This window comes from Leucoraja erinacea, chromosome 24 (assembly GCF_028641065.1).
Source record: "Leucoraja erinacea ecotype New England chromosome 24, Leri_hhj_1, whole genome shotgun sequence".
NCBI lineage: Eukaryota > Metazoa > Chordata > Chondrichthyes > Rajiformes > Rajidae > Leucoraja > Leucoraja erinaceus.
The window spans coordinates 33,071,916-33,096,989 of NC_073400.1; the positions used below are offsets into that span (position 1 = coordinate 33,071,916).

General features: G+C 43.5%; 1 protein-coding gene across 4 annotated transcripts in view; it reads left to right on the top strand.

Moving 5' to 3' along the window:
- The window catches only part of LOC129708958 (6-phosphofructo-2-kinase/fructose-2,6-bisphosphatase 2-like), a 58,903-nt gene that overhangs the window by 16,128 nt on the left and 17,701 nt on the right, over positions 1-25,074 (top strand). For 3 of the 4 annotated variants that reach the window (XR_008725432.1, XR_008725433.1, XM_055655054.1), the window contains exons 2-12: positions 1,150-1,275; positions 5,554-5,650; positions 9,144-9,210; positions 10,493-10,567; positions 12,048-12,104; positions 14,364-14,488; positions 15,165-15,372; positions 17,049-17,195; positions 18,733-18,837; positions 22,610-22,739; positions 24,387-24,449. Coding sequence is in view for 2 of the 4 variants with exons in the window: in XM_055655054.1 (XP_055511029.1) it covers positions 1,150-1,275; positions 5,554-5,650; positions 9,144-9,210; positions 10,493-10,567; positions 12,048-12,104; positions 14,364-14,488; positions 15,165-15,372; positions 17,049-17,195; positions 18,733-18,837; positions 22,610-22,739; positions 24,387-24,449 (1,200 nt within the window). In the remaining 2 variants the exon portion in view is untranslated. Of the gene's footprint in view, positions 1-292; positions 394-1,149; positions 1,276-5,553; positions 5,651-9,143; positions 9,211-10,492; positions 10,568-12,047; positions 12,105-14,363; positions 14,489-15,164; positions 15,373-17,048; positions 17,196-18,732; positions 18,838-22,609; positions 22,740-24,386; positions 24,450-25,074 lie in introns of those variants that run through there. The other variant, XM_055655055.1, reaches the window with a different exon arrangement.

Genomic DNA, 25,074 nt, shown 5'->3' on the forward strand with positions numbered 1-25,074 from the left:
CCTACCCAAGCTTGCAAGCACTGATATGAACATTCTCCCCTACATCCCCCTCCCTTTCCACCCTCCCCTGTGCCCCACCTGGATATCCAAGTTACTTCAGCACTTTGTGTCTTTTTTTGTAAACCAGCATCTGCAAATCCTTGTTTCTAAGGTTAAACTAGTGATACTTAAAACATCTTAACAGTTTTTCATGATGAAAGTTTACTCACCTGAACTATTAATTTTCTACACATGTGAATTAGACTTTATTATTCTTTATGTTACCACTAATAATTTCATGTATGTTAGAACGGAGCTGCCTACTGCCGTTGTATGAGCTGCGACTGCTGGGAGAGTCAGAGACGAGCAAAAGACAGTGTCCACAGCCAATTGCCAGCAGCTACAAAGTGACATGTAACTAACAGGAGGGTTGGGGTCTTTGGGATAGGGGAGGTGGGACGGGTCGGGACCCTCGTTCAGACTGGGTCTGGTATAAACCAGCACCTGCAGTTACTTGTTTTTACACTGGATTAGCATAATTTGGTCTGTCCTGGCTACCTAATCCAGCAATAATCTCGAAACGAAAAAACGTTCGGATTCGGGATCACCACTATAGCGAGACCAGGCAGGTTGAGTTAAGGGCCTGTCCCACTTTCACGACCTAATTCATGACCTTTTTTACTTGTAGACATTTTTCATCAGGCTAGAAAAACGCCTCGACCTACTTGATACCACGAGTACCTACGACTAGCATCACGACCTACCTACGAGCTACCTACGACCTCCTAGGACCATGCTGCGAGTATGAGTCAAGGACAAACTCGGCAGAGGTCGTGAATTAGGTCGTGAAAGTGGGACAGGCCCTTTAAGTAGCTTTTATTATCAACAACAAACGGAAACTAAACTCGGTAACACTCGTGCCTGACTAGCTCACACAAAAATAGCTCCTGTTGCTGAGAGGAGAGCTGACAACTGACTGGAAAGTGCGCGAATGAACCCCCTCAGTCACATGATCGAGCCAACCAATGGGGAGGGTTCCGACCTCCCCAAACCACCACGAGGTGCCGCTACACCTTTATTATAATGCTGCGAATGAAATGGACGTGCATTTTTCACACTTATTTTCCCCCTTTTCAATCACCATTTAACAACATTTTCTCTTGATTGCAGCATGGGCATCCCACATGACCAACTCTCCCACCTTAATTGTAATGGTGGGACTGCCTGCTCGAGGCAAGACTTATGTTTCCAAGAAACTCACACGCTACCTCAACTGGATTGGTGTTCCCACCAAAGGCAAGTCAAAAAGTCACGTACGGTAAACCCTTGCAATAATAGACCAGGGGTAGGGAGGGAATGGTGTCCGTTATTGCCGACTGTCTCCTATAAATGAGTGAGGGGGGTAAAGTTTAACCCAAGGTCGGGGGGGGGGGGGGAAGGATACGCGGCATGGGGGGTCAACAAGCAGGAATTCAGAGGCCGGGGAACCGCAGCGCCCCCAGTCCAACATGATGTGCGCCAAGGACGGGTCCGGATGTGCACTGATCTCTCTAATTAATACATGGGTATTGATAGATTATAGATATTTTTATTTGATAATTAACATTGCTTCATTTGACTTTGTAGCTTTGATATTTGTGATTATATTCTCCCCTCCCTACCCCCCGACCCGTTGGGCCCCGTTCCCCCAACGCAATATTCCACCACTGACCTGTTTCCCCAACGCAATCCGTTCCCCCAACACAACATTCCACCACCCACCCACAGCCACCAACTGCGCAGGCGTGATTCATTTCCCCTCATCCACCAACACTCCCTCCCCCTCCTCTTCACCCTCCCTCTTCTCTCCCCTCTCCCACTCCTTACAACAATGTAACAAATCTCTCATTACACTGGGTGGGAACACTTGACGGGCAGTTTATGTAAATGAGATTCCATTGTGACATCATAGCTGTAACTGCCACTGCAACTTCAAGTCATTTTTTTATCAAAGTGGGGTTTTGTAAAGTTAAAAATGTGAATAACTTGTAAAATATAACATTAATCTGAACAAAACTTGATACACCACACGCACAGACAATGGTGAATAAGGTGGGCCAATAATTGTAGCGCTATCGTGTATCGTTTTGCCGTAATTCAGGGCATAACTACGCATGCATACACACAGATAGGCACACAGACAGACACTCACAAACAAACAAGATGAGAGTTTTAGTAATATACTAGACCAAGTGCAGACCCGTTGGGTCTGCTCCCCCAATGGTGTGATCCCCCAACCCAATATTCCACCATGCACCCGTCTCCTCCAATGGAACTGAAGCCGTTGCCAAATGTAAGTTTCCAGCACTCCCCTGCCTCCCTCAATTGCACCTCCCCTGCCTGCTGCAGCAGTGAAAAGTTCAGTGTTCCTGTCTTGCAACTTTGTTTCGAAGTGTGTTGGAAGCTGAGGAAGGAGCAGCCGTCAACGAATCAAAAGGCAGGAAGGGATCCGTACTGCAGGCGGACTGATTTGAGTTTTATATATAGATAGATAGATAATAGATAGATAGATAGATAGATATAGATAGATAGATAGATAGATAGATAGATAGATAGATAGATATAGATAGATAGATAGATAGATAGATAGATAGATAGATAGATAGATAGATATAGATAGATATTCTGTCTGCCTTTTCGTCTTTTTTTGTTATTTTTAGTGTGTTTTTAAAGTTTGTGTCAATGTTCTCCAGTTTGTTTTATATGGAGGGAGGGGGTCGTGTGAAACTTTTTCTCAATCTCTTACCTTGCTGGAGATGCGATAGTTTTCCGGATCGTATCTCCGGTCGCTCCGGTGGCCTAACATCATGGAGCTGACGGCCTTGCTCGAGACTGATTTGAGCCCCACCACGTGGCCGTAGACTTGCCTGGGATCGACCGGCCTGCGGATTTCACCGTCGAGGAGCTCGCAGTCTCGGGTAGCGACCGATGTCAGCAAGCTGCAAAGTCGCAGAAGGTTCGACCAACCCCGACTCTGGGTCCGATCGCCCGGTGCGGGGGAGCTGAGATTCCCCCGATGCGGGATCTTGATCGCCCCGAGGCGGAGGGTCCAACTACCGGCTACGGGAGCCAAGGTCGCCCCGACAATGGAACGTTCAAGGCCCCCCGACCGCGGGAGAACAAAGAAGGGGATTTAACTTTTCTTTCGTTGTCTCTAATGCATTTCGTTGTCTCTGTACTGTACACTGACAATGACAATTAAAATTGAATCTGAATCTTCTTTCTGCCTACCATCACAGTGAGGAATGTGGAGGAGTCACTGTGGTGGATGTTTATGTTAAAATGTATTTTGTATGTTTTGTTGCTTTTTATTGGTATGACTGTTTGGTAAATCAAATTCCTCGTATGTTGCAAAACATACTTGGCTAATAAAGTATGATTATGATGAAAATTGCCAGACTTTTAAATGGAACTTCACAGTTGTTCATGGTGTTGTCCATGGTGAATGCAGTACCTTCACCTCTGCTCTGCCATACCCCTTTTCAATAGCCATCCACTCTCGGGCAATGAGTTCAGCTAGTTACTATATTCCATTAAACATATCAATAGACAATAGTTGCAGGAGTAGGCCATTCGACCATTTGAGCCAACACCGTCATTCAATGTGATCATGGCTGGTCATCCATAATCAGTACCCCATTCCTGCCTTCTCCCCATATCCCTTGCCTCCGCTAGCTTTAAAAGCTCTATCTAACTCTCTTGAAAGCATCCAGAGATGGCCTCCACCGCCCTCTGAGGCAGAGAATTCCACAGACTCACAACTCTCTGTGTGAAAACGTATTTCCTCATCTCGGTTCTAAATGGCTTACCCCTTATTCTTAAACTGTAGCCCCTGGTTCTGGACTCCCCCAACATCAGGAACATGTTTCCTGCCTCTGGCATGTCCAAATTGAGCGTGGCTGTACTCACTCTATACTCATGACTGCGTAGCCAGTCATAGTGCGAACTCCATCATCAAGTTCGCTGACGATACCACTGTTGTGGGACATATCACTGATGGGGACAAGTCAGAGTATAGAAGTGAGATCGACCGACTGACCAAACGGTGCCAGCACAATAACCTGCTCTCAACACCAGCAAAACTAAGGAACTGATTGTGGACTTTGGAAGGGGGAGAATGGGGACCCAGTCCCATTTATATCAACGGGTCGATGGTGGTAAGGGTCAAGAACTTCAAATTCCTGGGCGTGCATATCTCTGAAGATCTTTCCTGGTCCGAGAACACTGATGCAATCATAAAGAAAGCACATCAGCGCCTCTACTTCCGGAGAGTCGGTACATCAAGGAGGACTCTCTCGAACTTCTACAGGTGTACAGTGGAGATCATGCTGACTGGTTGCATCATGGCTTGGTTCAGCAACTTGAGCGCCTTGGAGCGGAAAAGATTACAAAAAGTAGTAAACACTGCCCAGTCCATCATCGGCTCTGACCTTCCTTCCATCGAGGGGATCTATCACAATCGCTGCCTCAAAAAGGCTGCAGCATCATCAAGGACCCACATCATCCTGGCTATACACTCATCTCCCCACCACCTTCAGGTAGAAGGTACAGGAGCCTGAAGACTGCAACGACCAGGTTCAGGAATAGCTACTTCCCCACAGCCATCAGGCTATTAAACTCGGCTCGGACAAAACTCTGAACATTAATAGCCAATAATCTGATTATTTGCACTTTATCAGTTTGATTATTCATGTGTGTATATATTTATACAAAGGTATAGGGACACACTGATCTGTTCTGTATTTGTGCCTACTATGTTCTGGTGTGCTAAAGCAAAGCAAGAATTTCATCAGGGACACATGACAATAAACTCTCTTGGACTCTTGAACATAATAATCTTATATGTTTCAATCAGATCCCCTATCATCCTTCTAAATTCCAGAGTATACAAGCCCAGCTGCTCCATTCTATCAACGTATGACAGTCTCGCCATCCCGGGAATTAACCTTGTGAACCTCAATAGCAAGAATGTCCTTCCTCAAATTTGGAGACCAAAACTGCACACAATACTCTAGGTGTGGACTCATTAGGGCCCTGTACAACTGCAGAAGGACCTCTTTGCTCCTATACTCAATTCCTCTTGTTATGAAGGCCAACATGCCTTTCGCTTTCTTCACTGCCTACTGTACCTGCAAGCTTACTTTCATTGACTGATGAACAAGGACCCCCAGATCCCGTTGTACTTCCCCTTTTCCCAACTTGACGCCATGAAGATAATAATCTGCCTTCCTGTTTTTGCCACCAAAGTGGATAACCTCACATTTATCCACATTAAACTGCAGCTACCATGCATCTGCCCACTCACCCATCCTGTCCAAGTCATCCTGCATCCTCATAGCATCCTCCTCACAGTTCACACTGCCACCCAGCATTGTGTCATCTTCAAATTTATTAATGCTACTTTTAATCCCTTCATCTAAAGCATTCATATAATTTGTAAATAGCTGCGGTCCCAGCATTAAGCCTTGCGGTACCCCACAATATCCAGCTCCATGTTTTTCTCCAATTGCTTATACCTTTCTCTTTGACTTGCAGTTTTTAATCTGGGTGAATATCGCCGTGAAGCTGTGAAGACTTACAAGTCGTTTGAGTTTTTCCGCCATGACAACGAAGAAGCCATGAAAATCAGAGAGTAAGCTAGTTTGTTTCGGTTCTACCGAGTGTGTGTCAGAGTAAGGAAATTAACAACCATTCCAGCTGGTTACAGACGTGCTACTGAAATCGGGATAGTTTCTCGGCCTCTCAGTTACCACATCTCGCACTCTGTCACTCTCGTTCCTCACAAACGCTCATCCGCTATGAAGACCCAGTGTGTCAGAGATGCGAGTAGCGTCACTCTCTGTGCCCACGTGACTTTATTCATATATATGCCAGACTTACAAAATTCTTAAGGGGTTGGACAGACTAGATGCAGGAAGATTATTCCCGATGTTGGGGAAGTCCTGAACTAGGGGGTCACAGTTTAAGGATAAGAGGGAAGTCTTTTAGGACTGAGATGAGAAAATCATTTTTTACACAGAGAGTGATGAATCTGTGGAATTCTCTGCCACAGAAGGTAGTTGAGGCCAGTTCATTGGCTATATTTAAGAAGGAGTTAGATGTGGCCCTTGTGGCTAAAGTGATCAGGGGGTATGGAGAGAAGGCAGGGATGGGATACTGAGTTGGATGATCAGCTATGATCATATTGAATGGCGGTACAGGCTCGAAGGGCCGAATGGCCTACACCTGCACCTATTTTCTATGTTTCTATTTAGCTGTCGGACTACAACTGAGTTTAATGTTATCACATGACATTCATAAATGCTATTCCAGCTATCATGCACATGGATATGCAGAGAATGTGGGGGGGGGGGAATGTAGAACAGGTGCAGGCAGCGGGGATTAGTTTAATTCAGCATCATGTTCGGCAAGGACCCGGTGATCCAAAGGGCCTGTTCATGTGCTGTACTGTTCTATGTAGTCACTTTCCGTGGGTAACTGGGTTCCTGGTGTGTTAGTTTATTCCATTGTGAAGACATATTGGTTTTGTATCTCAGCAGTATCTATTTTTCATTGCAGTAACTTCCATTTCTGCAGTCAAAACACACACATTTAGTGTTGTTCCTGCTCTGTTTTTCCAAACATCTTGTAACTTTTACTATCTATTCATTTCTTACTCAATCACTCTCAAATATGATCCCTCATTTTTGATTAAAGTTTGGCATTCTCTTTGCAATAGGTTGCAACCACCTGTGGCTTCTTTAGACAATAGGTGCAGGAGTGGGCCATTCGGCCCTTCGAGCCAGCACCGCCATTCAATGAGATCATGGCTGATCATCCCCAATCAGTACCCCGTTCCTGCCTTATCAAATGCTTTATGAAAGTCCAGGTACACTACATCCACTGGCTCTCCCTTATCCATTTTCCTAGTTACATCTTCAAAAAATTCCAGAAGATTAGTCAAGCATGATTTCCCCTTCGTAAATACATGCTGACTCGGACCGATCCTGTTACTGCAATCCAAATGTGCAGTAACTTGCCTTTAATTTACATGTATGTCACAATTTTGTCACAATAATTTTATTTCAAAATGTTGTGAAATATTTTAAATGTTGGGAAATGTGTGCCTTTTAATTTATCTCTTACCCAATTGCATTTGAACTGGGATAAATTATTCATGAACAATAAAAATTCTCATATTGTGCTAATATTTGGGGGGAAATCCCCTGCTCTGCCAGGCAAGATCCAAAATAATCCACGATTGTTTCTATAAAGCATTTCAAACCAATTATTTGAATTGTATCCTCTACACTATGAATCGTAAACTTAATGCACTTGAAAGGAATTCAACATAGCTGTGTAAATGTGCATATAGACGATAAACACTGGTTTAGTGTCAGTGATCAAGATTTATCAACTGGCAATAGTCAATAGGTGCAGGAGTAGGCCATTTGGCTCTTAGAGCCAGCACCGCCATTCAATGTGATCATGGCTGATCATTCCCAAACAGTACCCCATTCCTGCCTTCTCCCCATATCCCCTGACTCTGCTATTTTCAAGAGCCTTATCTAGCTCTATCTTGAAAGCATCCAGAGAACCTGCCTCCACCACACACAGAGGCAGAGAATTCCACAGACTCACAACTCTCTGTGAGAAAAGTGTTTCCTCGACTCCGTTCTAAATGGTTTACTCCTTATTCTTAAACTGTGGCCCCTGACTCCCCCCTAACATCGGGAACATGTTTCCTGCCTCTAGTGTGTCCAAGCCGTTTATAATCTTACATGTTTCAATGAGATACCCTCTCATCCTTCTAAACTCCAGAGTGTTACAAGCCCAGCAGCTCCATTCTCTCAGCATATGACAGTCCCGCCATCCCAGGAATTAACCTTGTAAACCTACGCTGCACTCCCTCAATAGCAAGAATGTCCTTCCTCAAATTAGGGGACCAAAACTGCACACAATACTCCAGGAGTGGTCTCACTAGGGCTCCGTACAACTGCAGAAGGACCTCTTTGCTCCTATATTCGATTCCTCTTGTTATAAATGCCAACATGGCATTAGCTTTCTTCACTGCCTGCTGTACCTGAATGCTTACTTTCATAGACTGATGTACAAGGACCCCCAGATCCCGTTGTACTTCCCCTTTTCCCAACTTGACACCATTTAAATAGTAATCTGCCTTCCTGTTTTTGCTACCAAAGTGCATAACCTCACATTTATCAGCATTAAACTTCATCTGTCATGCATCTGCCCACTCCCCCAACCTGTCCAAGTCACCCTGCATTCTCATAGCATCCTCCTCACAGTTCACACTGCCACCCAGCTTTGTGTCATCTGCAAATTTGCAATTGTTTCTTTGAATCCCTTCATCCAAATCATTGATGTATATTGTAAATAGCTGGGGTCCCAGCACTGAGCCCTGCGGTACCCCACTAGTCACTGCCTGCCATTCTGAAAGGGACCCGTTAATCCCTACTCTTTGTCTGTCTGTCAACCACTTCTCTATCCATGTCAGCACTCTACCCCCAATACCATGTGCCCTAATTTTGCCCACTAATCTATGTGGGACCTTATCAAATGCTTTCTGAAAGTCCAGGTACACTACATCCACTGGCTCTCCCTTGTCCATTTTCCTAGTTACCTCTTTGAAAAAATTCCAGAAGATTAGTCAAGCAGGATTTCCCCTTCGTAAATCCATGCTGACTCGGACCAATCCTGTTACTGCAATCCAAACATGCAGTAACTTGCCTTTAATTTGCATGTATGTCACAATTTTATCACAATAATTTTATTTCAAAATGTTGTGAAATATTTTAAATGTTGGGAAATGTGTGCCTTTTAATTTATCTCTTACCCAATTGCATTTGAACTAGGATACATTATTCATGAACAAAGCAAAATTCTCATATTGTGCTAATATTTTGGGGGAAATCTCCTGCTCTGCAAGGCAAGATCCAAAATAATCCACGATTGTTTCTATAAAGTAATTCAAACCAATTATTTGAATCGTATCCTTTACACTATGACCAAATTCAGACTGTACAATAATTAACCCCCCCCCCCCCCCCCAACAATTATTACCATTTGTGAACAGTGTGTCTGCTGTTGAGAGCTGTACAACCTAATTTGCCTTTTGGTTTCCACAGAGATTGTGCTAGAGCAGCATTGCAGGATGTGAAAACTTACCTCACAGATGACCATGGACAGATCGCAGTGAGTTGTCCCCTGAATATATTTGTCACATCCTGCTCAATGATGATTCAGTTGTTCAATTATTTCATTATTGTCATGCGTGTTATCCATTAAAATCATACCTTACATGAGTACAATAGATCCTCTTCTGAAAAATGCAATGAGTCACCATTTTTTGGCACCACTTTTCAACATTCGAGTCTCTGAAGCATCCAGTCTAACTTATGGAGACATACATTTTTCTATATCTCACATTAATACCCCTGGCGGACTGGATCGATGAAGAAGTGGTTTATCTCCTGTGATGTTTTTCTTACTCATTTTTAGCTTAATTGGGCATTTTGATGTATCTCTTTTGTCCTTTAAGTACAGGAGAGATTTTCTGCTATGGACCAAGTAGTATCTATTTTGATAGAGACAAGAACTGTAGATACTGCAATCTTGATGAGTAAAACACAATGTGCTAAGTGGGTCAGGCAGCATTTGTGGAGGGAATGGACAGCTGATGCTTCGGGTCAGCACCCTTCTTCACCTCTAGACTTCTGGAGTAGGGGTGGAGAAAGCTGGAAAGAGAGATGGGGTGGGTCAAAGCCTGGCAAGTGAAAGGGGGTGTCTGATCCTTTCCCTTTCTCAAGTCAAAGGTGTAGCCATTGGGACTCACAAGGGCCCCAGTTATGCATGTTTTGTTGTTGGTTACGTTAAATCTTCCAACATATATCGGCACCATTTACCAATTCTTCTTCACTACATCCATGACTGCATCTTGCTGCCTGAAAAAAGCATTGGCAACAGAACCCCATCAAGCACATTTCAGATGTACGTTTAAAGAACTGTAACCTATAAGACTGCAGAATTAATGCAAGTAGGTGTGGTCAGGATGTGTAACTTTTCCTGACTTGCACAAGCTCAATGGGCCAAATGGCCTCTGATAATGCATATCGCCAGTGAACCGGCTTGGCAGTGAAGAGTCAACTACCTTGGTGGGCCTGATACAGGCCAGACCTGGTAAAAATGGCAGGTTTCCTTCCTGGCAGGGCAGTGGCGATGGGCTTAGAGTGACAATCTGGTAGTTTCATTGTTGTCCATATTAAGGCTAGCTCTAATTCTAGTTGTAACTGTACGTTGGTGTGGTGGAATTTGCACTTGTTTCCGAATTAATTGTCCAGTTGTCTGGTTATCTTGTTGTTTAATCACTTCATTACAGTACTGTTTCTTTAAGAGTAGCCAATGCTCTTTAGTCTATATTTGTTGGAAATTTAAGCTCAGTCCAAATATACGTCTTATTTATTTTCCTCCTTCGTAGGTTTTTGATGCAACCAACACAACCCGGCAGAGGAGAAATCTAATCATGAATTTTGCCAGTGATAATACATTTAAGGTCAGGATTAGGAGTGGTAATTGTTCTATTATTGTTAAAGCATTTTGACCACCAATTACCAATAAATGAATGGCGTTGACCTAATCTGTATATTATTGCCTGATCTGTATATTATAACAGTGGATTCTATGTGGTAATACCGCTTGCATTTTGAAAAATCGCACTGCATATCTGTCAACACCGGGTGGCGCCAGAAATTGCTGCCTCGCCAACATCCTGTCTATCCCTTCCTTTGTGTTTTAATAGTATGTATTAAATGTATGTTTTTAGTGTTCTTTAACTTGTTTTATTTGGGGGGGGGGGGGGGGGGTTGGGGGAAACGTTTTCTAATCTCTTACCTTGACAGAGATGCGATTTTTTCCATATCGTATCTCCGTCTGCACTGTGGCATGACATCAAGGAGTTGGTGGCCTTTGCTGGAGACCGACCTTTGAGAACTCCACTGCGGGGAGCCTACGGGACTTTCACATCGTGGAGTCCGCGATCCCTTTGCCAGGGATCGACCTCAGAGCGCCAAACGTGGGGTGCTTGCGGACATTAACATCACGGTGCCTGCGGGCTTCTGTTTAGGGGGTATTATTTTCACACACAGAGTGGTGAATCTGTGGAACTCCCTGCCACAGAAGGTAGTTGAGGCCAGTTCATTGGCTATATTTTAGATGTGGCCCTTGTGGCTAAAGGGATCAGAGGGTATGGAGAGAAGGCAGGTACAGGATACTGAGTTGGATGATCAGCCATGATCATATTGAATGGCAGTGCAGGCTCGAAGGGCCGAATGGCCTACTCCTGCACCTTTTGTCTATGTTTCTATTACTAAGAGAGATTTGACAGACATGGATTGTATTCTCTGGAACTCCAGATGTCGAAGAGAGACCCGATAGAAGTCTAAAAAATGGTAATGGTGGACAGTCAGAATCTTTTTCCTAGGGTGAAAATGTCAAAGACAAGTAGGCATCGGCTTAAGGTGAGATGGGCAAAGTTTAAAGATGAGCAGGCAAGTCTTTTTACCCAGAGGGTGCTGTGTGCCTGGAACATGCTGACGGGGTGATGCTGAGGCGTACAGATAAGCAGCGAATGGACGGATATGGATGATATGCAGGCAGATAAGAGTTGGTCAGCATCATGTTCGGCATAGACATGATGGGCTGAAGGGCCTGTTCAACTGTTGTATTGTTCTATGTTTCAAATGCATATCAATAGTCTACACATCTGGATACTATTTCCGCAATTTAGTCACAATGTTACTGCACAATGTCCTTGGAGAGAATTTCTGATGAGCAAAATGCCATTTATTGTGGAGTTTAAAGCAGAGTTTGTTTAACTGGTAATGTACTGACTGACATGTAAGATGCATTTTGGTTTTGAATCATGAAACATAAATCAATGAAGCTATAATAATCACACAATTCTGTTTTCTGGCCTTTTTCATTTCTTGTTACTTTAATATATTTACAAAGACCGAACTGTTGTTTGTTTACAGGTGTTTTTCGTTGAATCTGTCTGTGATGATCCAGAGGTCATTGCTGCAAATATCAAGGTACGTGATATATTTTACCGTCAGTCAGACCTTGCTGTTGAACAAGATCTGGCCAACAGTTGTTCGAGGGCAAAATGTTTAATTTGCCGGGGCTCAATAGGGCAAGTGGAATCAAGGGATATGGGGAGATGGCAGGCACCGGTTACTGATTGTGGATGATCAGCAATGATCACAATGAATAGCGGTGCTGGCTCGAAGGGCCAAATGGGCTCCTCCTGCACCTATTGTCTATAAGTAAAGGCATGACATTTCTCCTGACTGTAGTACAATCTAAGGGGTGTCAAGTTGGGGGGTGACCAATTGGGACTGAGCAGATAAAACAATTATTTGCATAAAGGATCTTTGGTTGCTCTTGATTAAACAGAAAATGAAGATTGAAGCATTATGATGCCTTTTAAAAATTAAATTATTTTTATATTCGTTCGTGGGTGTTGGATTCCCAGCAGGACCCACGTTATTTTCTGTCCATAATTGCCCTTGGGAAGGTGGAGAGGAAATTGCTGCATTGCTGCTGGAGCTGACTGTTGGCCTGTTCCAGTCTTTGCACCAGGCGATGAAGCAGCCTATAGCATATTTACATTCCTGGGTAAGAGCAAAACAAGCCATTGATATATTGGTCACCGAGAAATCGGAATAGACTGTGTGTTCCATGCAATCATGCTGCGGATACTCAAATTATTCAGACTAATGCATTCCGTGAATATCCATCAACATTTTTTAAAGTGAAGCTTCTATTTTTTGCTTTGAAGCAAATTTGGGTTTTGTCAAGGGAAATAAGTATCTTACAATCTAATGCGATATAGGGCCTCCTTACTGTTCTGCAGAGTGCAATAGTTTAACTCCACAGACTCCTGCATTGTTCACTTTCAGTCATCAGCTCGGATCTGATGATACTCTGCAGCTCCTTCTGTTTTAGTCTTAATAAAGGTCGAGGAAAATACTGCATTATGCTTTTGAGAAAGGAATTGATTTTGAAAAAAAAAATCCTTGAATCAATTGCTTCTTCTTTCCTCTGAACTCAGTGACGTTTTTTCCTGCTGTTAACACTGGTGGCATCAATTACTGCACTGGAAACAGTAGCCTGTCACCACAAATTACCTTGCAGCTTACTACAGACCAAGCCCTTGGGAAGCTTTCTGGAAACTAGGAATGCTCTTTCAATGACAAGACAATTTAACCAAGCCAGTTGTTGCCAAATCAAGGTGTGATGTATCCCAAGGTGACGCTTTCTCTGGTGAATCTGTAGAAATGAGTAAGAGTCATTGATTGAGACATGCCACATTTCCTTAGCCTTTTGAGGAAGTGGAGCCTTTGGTGTGCAACTCTGCCATAGCATCAATGTGGTTAGACCAGGGCAAATTGTTGCTATTTACTCCCAGAACCCTGAAGCTCTTGGTCACGTCCACATCAGCACCATTACAAACCAAGGCATCTTCCTGAAGTCGATGACCAGCCCCTTTGTATTGTTGACATTGAGGCAGTAGTTGTTGCCTTGACACCGTGTTGCTAAAGGGCCTGTCCCACTTAGCGATTTTTTTCAGCAACTGCCGGCGTCATATCTGTGTTGCCAAAAGATTTTGAACATTTCAAAATCCAGCGGCGACAAAAAAAATGTTTAGACACTTGAAAAAACACCGCATGTTATACGTCATCACTCACGCCGCTAATGTTTCGGTGACCTGATACGTCAGTCAATCATGCCGGCAGATGCCGAAAAAAATCGCCAAGTAAGACAGGCCCTTAACCTCTCCTTCTTGTACTCTGTCTCATCATTGTTCAAGATCTGGCCCAGTATTGTGGTCTCATCACCAAACTTGTAAATGGAGTTAGAGCAGAATTTGGTCGCCCAGTCATCAGTGCATAGGGAGCATAGTAAGGGACTAGAACATAGTCCCTTATTGTATCTCATGGTAAGGGACTAGAACATAGTCCCTTATTGTATCTCATGGTAAGGGACTAGAACATAGTCCCTTATTGTATCTCATGGTAAGGGACTAGATGATAGTTTTGTCGGTCACCGGTGGTAAACATTCTGCTGGAGATTGTTTGGTCACCTATACGTGCAGATTAGAGAGTATGGGTCAGGAAGTCGAGGATCCAGTTGTAGAGGATGGTGCTGAGTCTGAGCTCCAGGAGTTTGGAGATAGGTTTGCCTGTGCAGTATAATGTGAGTGTTAAGGAACAGATGAATTATTTACATCTGTTGTAAATCAAAACATTGTCTGGCATTGCTTAAGAGTTTCCATTTATTATTTACAGGAGGTAAAGGTTTCAAGCCCCGACTATGCAGAGGTTGCACAAGACAAAATAATGGATGACTTCCTCAAACGCATTAAATGTTACCAAGTTACCTATGAACAATTGGATCCCGATGATTATGACAAGTAAGAGTTTTAAAATGGAAGAACTTTTAAATCTCTCTGACTAAAGTTATGATTGCCACTCACAGGTTTACCCTCCTTACTGAATACTTAGCAATACAGCATGCAACGTTAGGTGGTAGTGAAATAGTTTTAAATTGTATTTTGTGAAGCTACATCGAAAGGAAGTAATGATGCAATTTGGCGTTTGTTTTTGATGCATAATAATATTTATTCATGAAATGGAATGCCAAGAATTAATATAAAATATGCGCTAAATTCCAAGATGCTTCAGCAGTCGGTATGCATCGTTATATTTCAGGTTTGCATTTATTTAAGTGTGAAGCGGGGTGGGAGATTGCAACCTTCACGTGGTCCACCCCGTTTCGACCAATGCAATCAACCTGATGTACACAAACAAATAGATCAAATAGAGCAAGTTGACCTCCAACTTTAGGCTGTGCACACCGTACACAAGAAGAAGAAGTGTGAATGAAGCGGGTTGTTGTGGTTGTATTCGTCAATAAGGTCTGGTCATTGATCCAATTCTGATTGATTTTTGGGTCTCCTCTGTTGCCTGTATTCATTTCACAACTTCTGTTTGTTCTACTTGTAGAAATTTGAAATTAAATCTGAGTTAAGTCGACAGTTTATTTTGTTAATACTTAATGGGTGTCATTTTTTTCTTTCTCAACTTTAGAGACCTGTCCTTCATTAAGGTAATAAATGTTGGTCGACGATTTCTTGTGAACAGAGTCCAGGATTACATTCAGAGTAAAATAGTGTATTACTTGATGAACATTCATGTCTATCCACGCACCATCTACCTGAGCAGACACGGGGAGAGTGAATACAACAGTTGTGGCAGGCTTGGCGGTGACTCGGGTTTATCACCACGAGGGAAGCAGGTAACAGGAGGGTTTTCACTGCCAACCTCACTTGGCTCATAAAACTGTTGTTTATGTGCACTGCGTTTGCTTATGTGGTAGTGCAGAACGCAGTGCTGGAAGAACTCGGGAGCATCTCTGGAGAAAGGATGGGTGATGTTTTGGGTTAGGTCCCTTCTTCAGAGAGGGATTACAAACTAGATATTTATTTGGTTTTAGTTTATCATTATTGTTAAATGCACGGAGATACAGTGAAGAACTTTGTTTAGGTTCTATTCGGGTAATTCATACCATCCTTGAGCACATCAGATTGGTTCAAAAGGGAAGAAGAAACAGGATGCGGAATATAGTGTTACAGTTAAAGTGAAAGTGCAGATTAAAAAGAAAATATAAGGGCTCCAACAAGATAGATTGGAAGATCAGGAATTCATCATCAGCATGAGAGGTCTGCTCAAGAGTCTGATAACAGTGGGGAATCTGGTGGTACGTGCTTTCAAGATTCTGTACCTTCTGCTCAACAGGGGAGGGGAGAAGGGAATGACCAGGGTGAATGTTTGCCGTATTCCAGCAGCAACGTGAAGTGTAGCTGGAGTAGAGGGAGGGAGGGAGGGAGGGAGGGAGGGATGGGTTGGGTTATGTGCTGGTCCGCTTCCACAATCCTTTGCCATTCGTGGTCTTGAGCAGAGCTGCAGCCAAACCAAGCTGTAATGCATCTGGATAGGATGCTTTCCACGATGCATTTGTAAAAGCCTGAACATTTTCCAGGAGTACTCACTGGAGAATGGGGGGACCTCATTGAACCATACAGAATAGTGAATGGCTTGGATAGAGTGGATGTGAAGAGGATGTTTCCACTAGTGGGAGAGTCTAGGACTAGAGGGCACAGCCTCAGAATTAAAGGACATTCTTTTAGGATGGAGATGAGGAGACATTTCTTTAGTCAGAGGGTGGTGAATCTGTAGAATTCTTTGCCACAGAAGGCTGTGGAGGTCAAGTCAGTGGATATTTTTTAAGGCAGAGTTAGATAGTTTCTTGGTTAGTACGGGTGTCAGAGGTTATGGGGAGAAGGCAGGAGAATGGGGTTAGGAGGGAGAGATAGATCAGCCATGATTGAATGGTGGAGTAGACTTGATGGGCCAAATGGCCTAATTCTACTCCTATCCCTTATGACTCTTAAGAGTATGATGGGAGGGGGAGTTGCTTACAAAACGATTGTTTCAGTCTCATCTGCAGGCCATCATTGCAAGAGGGTGCCAGCATTGTCCTCGTTTTTTAGAAGTCAACAACTAACTGGGCCAGTAAAATGAAAGCTGAGCTTAAAAGTTACCAGGCTGTGGAGAAAGAGCCAAATGGGGTTATATTTGAATTCGTATTATAATATATTTGAATTAGTTAATGACCTTTGAGTACACAAAAATGCTGGAGAAACTCAGCGGGAGCTGCAGCATCTATGGAGCGAAGGAAATAGGCAACTTTTTGGGTCAAAACACTTCCTGGTTTAGGCCCGAAACGTTGCTTATTTCCAGAAGGGTTTCGTCCCGAAACGTCGCCTATTTCCTTCGCTCCATAGATGCTGATGCACCCGCTGAGTTTCTCCAGCATTTTTGTCTACCTTCGATTTTCCAGCATCTGCAGTTCCTTCTTAAAACACAATGACCTTTGAGAAACCACACTAACTTGTGTTGATTCTTCTATAGTATGGGGAAGCCTTGCGAAAATTTGTTGAAGAGCAGAAGATTCCAGACCTGAAGGTTTGGACTAGTCAGCTCAAACGAACAATCCAAACGGCAGAGGCTCTTGGTGTTCCGTACGAACAGTGGAAAATCCTCAATGAGATCGATGCTGTGAGTCATGAAATAATATCTCTTCCTTTTATAAACTGACTTTTTAATATCAATTTCATTTTAAAAGCCATTGAAAAAGAAATGACCACAGTTAACAGCTCCACACTTCAGTGGTAACTTTTGGTCAATGTTATTGCAGAATTGAATTGGTCATATGGGGAGATTAATCAGCCCGCAGAGTCCAGATGTACTTATTGTAGAATAATAATAATAATAATACATTTTATTTATGGGCGCCTTTCAAGAGTCTCAAGGACACCCTACAAAAATTTAGCAGGTAGAGGAAAAACATGTAAGGGGAATGAAATAAATAGTAGAGACATGACTAGTACACAAAGTAAAGACAGAATACAATTCAAAACACAATATGAGGCAATTAGTGCACAGATGAAAAGGGAGGGGGACGTGGGGCTAAGGATAGGCAGAGGTGAAGAGATGGGTCTTGAGGCGGGACTGGAAGATGGTGAGGGACACGGAATTGCGGATCAGTTGGGGGAGGGAGTTCCAGAGCCTGGGAGCTGCCCTGGAGAAGGCTCTGTCCCCAAAACTGCGGAGGTTGGACTTGTGGATGGAGAGGAGACCGGCTGATGTGGATCTGAGGGACCGTGAGGGTTGGTAGGGGTAGAGGAGGTCAGTGAGATATGGGGGGGGGGGGGGGCGGGGGCCAGATGGTGGAGGGCTTTGTAGGTGAGGATCAGGATTTTGTAGGTGATCCGGTGGGAGATGGGAAGCCAGTGAAGTTGTTTGAGGACTGGAGTGATGTGATGCCAGGATTTGGTGTGGATGATGAGTCGGGCGGCTGCGTTCTGGACCAGTTGGAGTCGGTTGATCAATCTAGAACAATCTCTTCAGTCCGATTCCTTGCCATTTTCCCTACAATTTATTTTTCCTCAATTTCCTTTTTGAAAGCTCTGATTCTGCCATTTTATACAGTGAGTTCCAGTTTCTAATATGCCCTGTAATAAAAAAGTCCTTGATATTATTTAAATGTCCCTTTACCTCAGCACCATAGCCCTTGAACCATCAACTGAGAAGGTCATAAGTGATAGGAGTACAATTAGGCCATTCGTGTCCATCAAGTCTACTCTACCATTCAATCTATCTCTCCCTCCTAACCCCATTCTCCTGCCGAATGGGAACAGATTTGTATTACCCCCACCTGCATCTATATGATCTTAGAGCATTGACCAGTACAGCACAGTACATCATGTTGAGCATGGACATTGTGGGAACAGGCCCTTCATCCCACAATGGCCGTGCTGAACCCGATGCCAAGACCAACTCTCGCCTGCTTGCACATAATCTGTATCCGTACATTCCTTGAATTTCCACCTGCCTATCCAAAAATCTCTGTAATGCCACTGTCATATCTGCCTCCACCACCACCCCTAGCAGCGTGTTCCTGCCATTCATGACCCTCTGTGTAAAAAAATAACTTGACTGCTCGTCGCTTTTCAGCTTGGAAGTTGTTTGAATACTTTTGTGCTCGCTGTGAAGTCTGGCCTCGGTAATAAGTGTCTTTTACTTCATTTTCAAGGGTGTTTGTGAAGAGTTGACTTACAGTGAAATCCACGACAAATATCCAGATGAATTTGCACTACGAGACCAGGACAAGTACCACTACCGATACCCAGGAGGAGAGGTATGGAGGCAAGATGGCGAAAAATTCCATATTTACAAGGTTTTGCAGACAATTCATTTGATGGGAGAGAATTTGAGTGGAATAATAAACCTGAGTGGAGTGTGCAGTAAATCAGTGCTGATAGAGTTAGCACCCCCACCACTGGTAACTCCAGAGCAGCCGCCTACATTAGAGAGAGAGCATTCGCCATCCCGTAAAGAATCATGACAAACTCCTTCCCACATCCTTCCGTCTCAGAGTTCCCCCCGCCTCGCGCGTTGCCCCATTTCCATTTCCACAATTTTGCTGCTTTCAGCATTATGTTCAGCAGTGCTTTTATTCAGGGTGGGTGTGGGGTAAGTTGCCAGAGGGGGTAGTTGAGGCAGGTGCTATAACAACATTTAAAATACATTTGGTGCAGGTACATGGATGGGAGAGGTTTAGAGGGGTATGGGCCTAACACAGGCAGGTTGGACAAGTGTAGATGGGGTAGCTTGGCTTACATGGGCAAGTTGGGCTGAACGGCCTGTTTCTGTGCTGTACCACTCTTCTCAACTCTAAGCAATTCAGAGGGAGACCTACTACCCGAAACGTTGTCAGTTCATTCTCTCCACAGATGCTGCCTGACCCGCTGAGTTCTTCCAGCACTTTGTTTTGCAGGAGAGATGCCACTAGTCAGCACTGACATCACGCGGGAACTTGCTCCGCCCTCCATGCACACACAGTGTAACATCTGAATGTGACTGTTCTCCTTTCACTGTCCAGGCTCCACGGCCTTCCTGGTGAATCATTGATTCACCCAACTGCTGTTCGTTAATCCAGCTGGCTTTGTTACTCTCCACTTGCCTGGGTAATTTTCTGGTCTTTAAGATAGCGGAGTCAGGGGATATGGGGAGAAGGCAGGAACAGGGTACTGATTGGGAATGATCAGACATGATCATATTGAATGGCGGTGCTGGCTCCAAGGGCTGAATGGCCTATGTGCACCTATTGTCTATTCACACAATCCAATATAACATCAATGAAACTTCCAATAGATGTCAGTCATCGTACAGGATGAGAGCATTTTTTACAATCAACACCTTCTTCTTCCGTGTCCTTATGCTCTATAGTGGCTCGCCACTGCTGTACACATCATTGCGCTATTGTAGTGTTGAGTGCAAGGTCTGCACTAGTACATGGATTATCCAGCAATGGGCATTGCAGTAGGTGTTGCATTGTCTGGGTCTGTGTGCCACAGTCACAGGTTGCTGTACCCTCCATGTAGCCCCATTTGTGCATTGTCTTACCTTATATGGGCAAACTCTGTGTCTGCATTCTTAAAAACTGTTCATTACAATATTTAATTATTAAATATGAAGTTATGAACAATCACTTACTGGGTGTTGACACTATGGAATGTCTTCGTTCAATCTGCAGCTGTGACCCTCGACTTCCAAATCCATATCCTGCTCCCACACATGGCATTGAGCTCCCCTGTCTGACCTTCCATATGGGAATGTGGGAAGCAGCACATTGTATTGACTAGGAATATTGCAGCATTCTGGACTTTGATTGTAACTATCTCAGACCATGACCTTGCTGTCTGCAACCCCTTGGCACGAACACTGAATTCTCCAATTTCAGGTAATCTGCATCCCTTCTCTTCTTCTCCATCTCACTTTCTCTCCACCAGATCCTCTCACATATTGACTTCATTACAAACTGCTCCTACCCGCCCCCTCAGCCCCCCGTCACCCAGATTCTTTCCCCTTCTCCATCTGGTTCTAACTGCCGATCATCCACCCACCCACTTTTCCCAGCACTGTTCCTTTCCTCATTTACCCCGCTGCCTTCCATTCTGTCTCAGTGCTTTGTTCTCTTTCCCTCTTCTTTTCTGTCCCTGTCCCTAAGAAATGTCACACCCCTTCCTTCCAGTTCTGCCTGTAAAGCTAGCTGGGACTCTCCCCATCTGCTTGAGTAGCCTTGTAGTTGTCATACAATCCAAAGACCAGTCATGGAACTGTCAGTAGGTGTCACTATCTTACAGGATGAATTCAAATCAGAGAATGTCTTTTTATAGTCAGCATCTTAGAAAGGGAAACCCTGGCTGTGTATTCTTAACAAATGCTAATTGCTATATTTATTTTTTACAATATGAATTTATTTAACAATTATGTCTGCACAGGTAATTCAATTGGCCCTTGGGTCTCAACATTAAAGTGAAATAATTAAAGTTATGTAGTTATGTGTAATGTAGACGGATATAAACTGCCAAGAACCCAATGGGAGAAATTAGTTGTTGTAAAAACACAAGCTCTGCTTGTTTGCTACAAGTCTGTTAATCCAATAGTTGAGACCAAGTATAGTTTTAATGTAAAATTACATGCAGGGGATTTGTCTAAATATAAAGTTAGTTTAGTTTCAATTTGAACATTATGCCCAGCTGGTTATTTCAAGTTCTGTTCTAAATTTGTTGAGAATATGATTAGTGAGTTACAATAACACGAGTTTTAATTTAAATGTAGACATTTACTTATAGTTGGGCCGGAAGTTTAGAATACTTGGGATCAAAGATGACCTAGCCATGTAGCTAGCCATGTAGCTAGCCGTGTAGCTAGCCGTGTAGCTAGCCGTGTAGCTAGCCATGTAGCTAGCCATGCAGCTAGCCATGCAGCTAGCCATGTGTAGCTAGCCGTGTAGCTAGCCGTGTAGCTAGCCATGTAGCTAGCCATGTAGCTAGCCAAGTAGCTACCCCAACTTTCATCCCAAGTATTCTAACCTTCCGGACCAACTATAAATAAATGTGTACATTTAAATTAAAACTCGTGTTATTTGGCTTGGTGTTGGAAGACAGAGGATGGTTGCGTTTCAGACTGGAGACCCATAACCAGTGGAGTGACACAGGGATCACTGCTGGTCTATTGTTTGTTCATCATATATATTCAAGATTTGGAAGAGGATGTAGATGTCATAAATAGTACGTTTGCAGATGATGCTAAAACTGCTGCTGTAGCAAGAATAGATGCAGAAAAGATTCACATAAGTATTGCCTGGACTAGGGAGTTTGAATTATCAGGTAGATGGGATTGACTGGGACTGTTTTCCCTGGAGACTAAGGGGTGACCTTACAGATTTAATAGATAGGGTAGATAGTTGCAGTATTTTTCCCAGCAAAGGGAAGGCCAAAACTAGATGGGATCTGAGGGGTAAATGGTAAATCTTTCACACAGAGGGTGGTAGGTTAATAGAACAAGCTGATGGAAGTGGTAGTAGAGACAGGTACAGTTACAATGCTTGAAAGGTATATGGATAGGACAGTGTTAGAAGGACAAGGGGCCAAATGCAGGCAATAGGATTGGTGTAGATTGGCATCTTGGTGGTCATGGACATGTTGAACCAAAGGGCCGGTTTCATGCCGGGTGATGCCAGGAATCTGGGGTATGTGAATAGATACAGGAGTCTGTTAATGCAACTGGGATACCGTGAGTCACAAAGTTCAGCGACAGTCCACAAAGCGTCTCCCCTGATACTTCCGTCTTCATTGGGACTCGAAGAACAATTTGGGAAAGGATGTTTCTTTGCTGGAATAACCACCATTTTCTAATTTCATTTCATAATATTTTTATTTTTCATGCAATAGACCCAAGCAGCTTCATTGAGAAAAATGGATCTGATATTTCATATGTTAGAATGATTAAGTTCCTCGTGTCTTCTACTTGTAAACTGCGGTGATTTGTTGAAGATTTTGTTTAGTGACGTTTTTTTCTACGTTGAGTATCTGTGAATCCGTGCCCTGTGTGTTTGTGTTCAGTCCTACCAAGATTTGGTCCAACGGGTGGAGCCTGTCATCATGGAGTTGGAGCGACAAGGGGACGTTCTTGTAATTGCACACCAGGCTGTCATGAGATGCCTCGTCGCTTACTTTATGGATAAAGGAGCAGGTACAGCAATAAGCAAATGAGAAAGATAAATATTTTATATTGTCTCCTTTTCCCATTCCACCTATATTTGTAGCTCTTCTGATGTTGCTGCCTTACACCGAGCTGCAATTCCCCAGACCCCCACTGACTTTAGGTTTGGTTTGTTGTGGTCACTTGTACCACGGTACAAGTTTTGTTTTGCATGCTATCCACACAGATCAGATAATACTGTAAGTATAGCTGAGTATAACACAATCAAGCGTAGCTCAAGTACAATGGGTAGAGCAAAGGGACAGCGTGTCCCAAACTATGGGAACTAGAAAGACAACTCATTTACTATTTGCATCCACAGATCTCAAGGACTGTTTCACAGGACACCAACATTCATTTATTGAAAGGCTGTGGCAGTTACTGGCAAGGTCAGCATCTATGTGCCAGCCCCAATTGCTCCTGAACCTTGAAAGCAATTAAGAGTGAATTATCTTGGTAATATTGAACCTAGTGAAACTGTTCTAATGCAAAGCCAGTCAGTGATTTGAATGGAATGCACCTGCGGCAGTAACTAAAGTACAGATGGTTTAAAACATTACAAATTGGAACTGGAATGATAATGCACAGACTACTGTGTAATGTTACTACAACATCGTTAACAATTGCATGGGTTAACAGCTACAGTGACAAATGTAGGTGACCTTTGTTAAGGGTTGGCATTTCGGGGAATGATGACAGCGGTCCGTCAACTGGATATTAAGAATGAGATCTGTTCTGACTGATTGTATTTAACATCTTCAAGCCGATAGCTAACTGAAAATGGCAACACAGGTGGATAAAGTAGCGACAAAGGCATTTAATCCTTGCCTGGATTAGTGGGAATTAGCTCTAAGGACAAGTTAGATAAACTGGGGTTGTTTTGTCTGAAGCATAGGATGCCTGAGTGGCCACCTGATAGAAGGATAGAGTTGTGAGAAACACAGATAACTTATAAAGCATTATTTCTACAGTGGAAATGTAAAATACAGAAGGCATAGCTTTAAGGTGAGAGTGGGACATTTTTCAGAGATTTAAAGCATTAATTTTTACAGAGTTGTAGGTGCCTGGATAGGTTGGTGGAGGCAGATACAATAGCAACATTGAAGAAATAGTTAGACAGCCACACTGACAGGAAGCCAATCGGGAGATATGGCCATGTTTAGTTTAGTTTAGAGGTTCAGTCGGAAACAGGCCCTTCAACCCACCGAGTCCGCGCCGACCAGTGACTCCCGCACACTAACACTATCCTACACATACTATAGATAATTTACACAAACACCAAGCCAATTAACCTACAAACCTGTGTGTCTTTGGAGTGTGGGAGAAAACCGAAGATCTCGGAGAAATGGTCACGGGGAGAACATGCAAACTCCGTACAGACAGCACCCGTAGTCGGGATCAAACTCGGGTCTCTGGCGCTGCATGCGATGTAAGGCAGCAACACTACCGTGCTGCCTGGCAGACGTGTAGATAAATTGGCATCAGACATAGTGGACGGATGGGCCTGTCCCTTGCTGGACTAATGAAGGCAAATAGGATTACTGTAGATGGGCAGCACAGTAAGCATGGATGACATAGGTCAGTCAATAGGCCGTCCAATTCAAATGCTCCATGATTTTCTCCTTTATCTTTCTACAGATGAACTACCGTATTTGAAGTGTCCTCTACACACAGTCATGAAACTAACTCCTGTTGCTTATGGTTAGTGGTACCGTAATAACATTTTCTCTAACCACTAAATTTGTTTCTGTTAATCATGATCAAAGGGGCAGGCCAATTACATGATCTTTTTAAATTTCAACAAATATTCCTCTAACAAAGAATTATTTATCCTGAAACATGGTGGTCCGAGCTAGGTGGGACATGGATGCATAAAATAAACACATACCTTTGTGCAGCATCTTCCAGTTTAATAGTCAGCTAAACTCTTCCTAGGGGTAGTTGGTTGTTTAAATAGTATAATGCGACTATGCATCTTAGTTTAATCTTTGTGTTAATGTTTACTCTGGCCAGCTAAGTGTCTTAGTCCTGGGCATTTGAACAAGGGAAGCAAATAAGGTTAATGGAATCACAAGGAACTGCAGAAGTTGGAATCTTGAATAAAAACCAAAGTGCTGGAAGAACTCGTCGGGTCAGGCCGCATCTGTGGAGGGAAATGGACAGGTGATGTTTCAAGTCGGGATCAGTCTTCAGACTGATGATAAGTCTGTCATTCAGATTCAGTGTGAAGAAGGGCCTTGACCCGAAACGTCACCTATCCATGTTCTCCACAGATGCTGCCTGACCCGCTGAGTTACTCCAGCACTCTGTGAAACGTCACCTATCC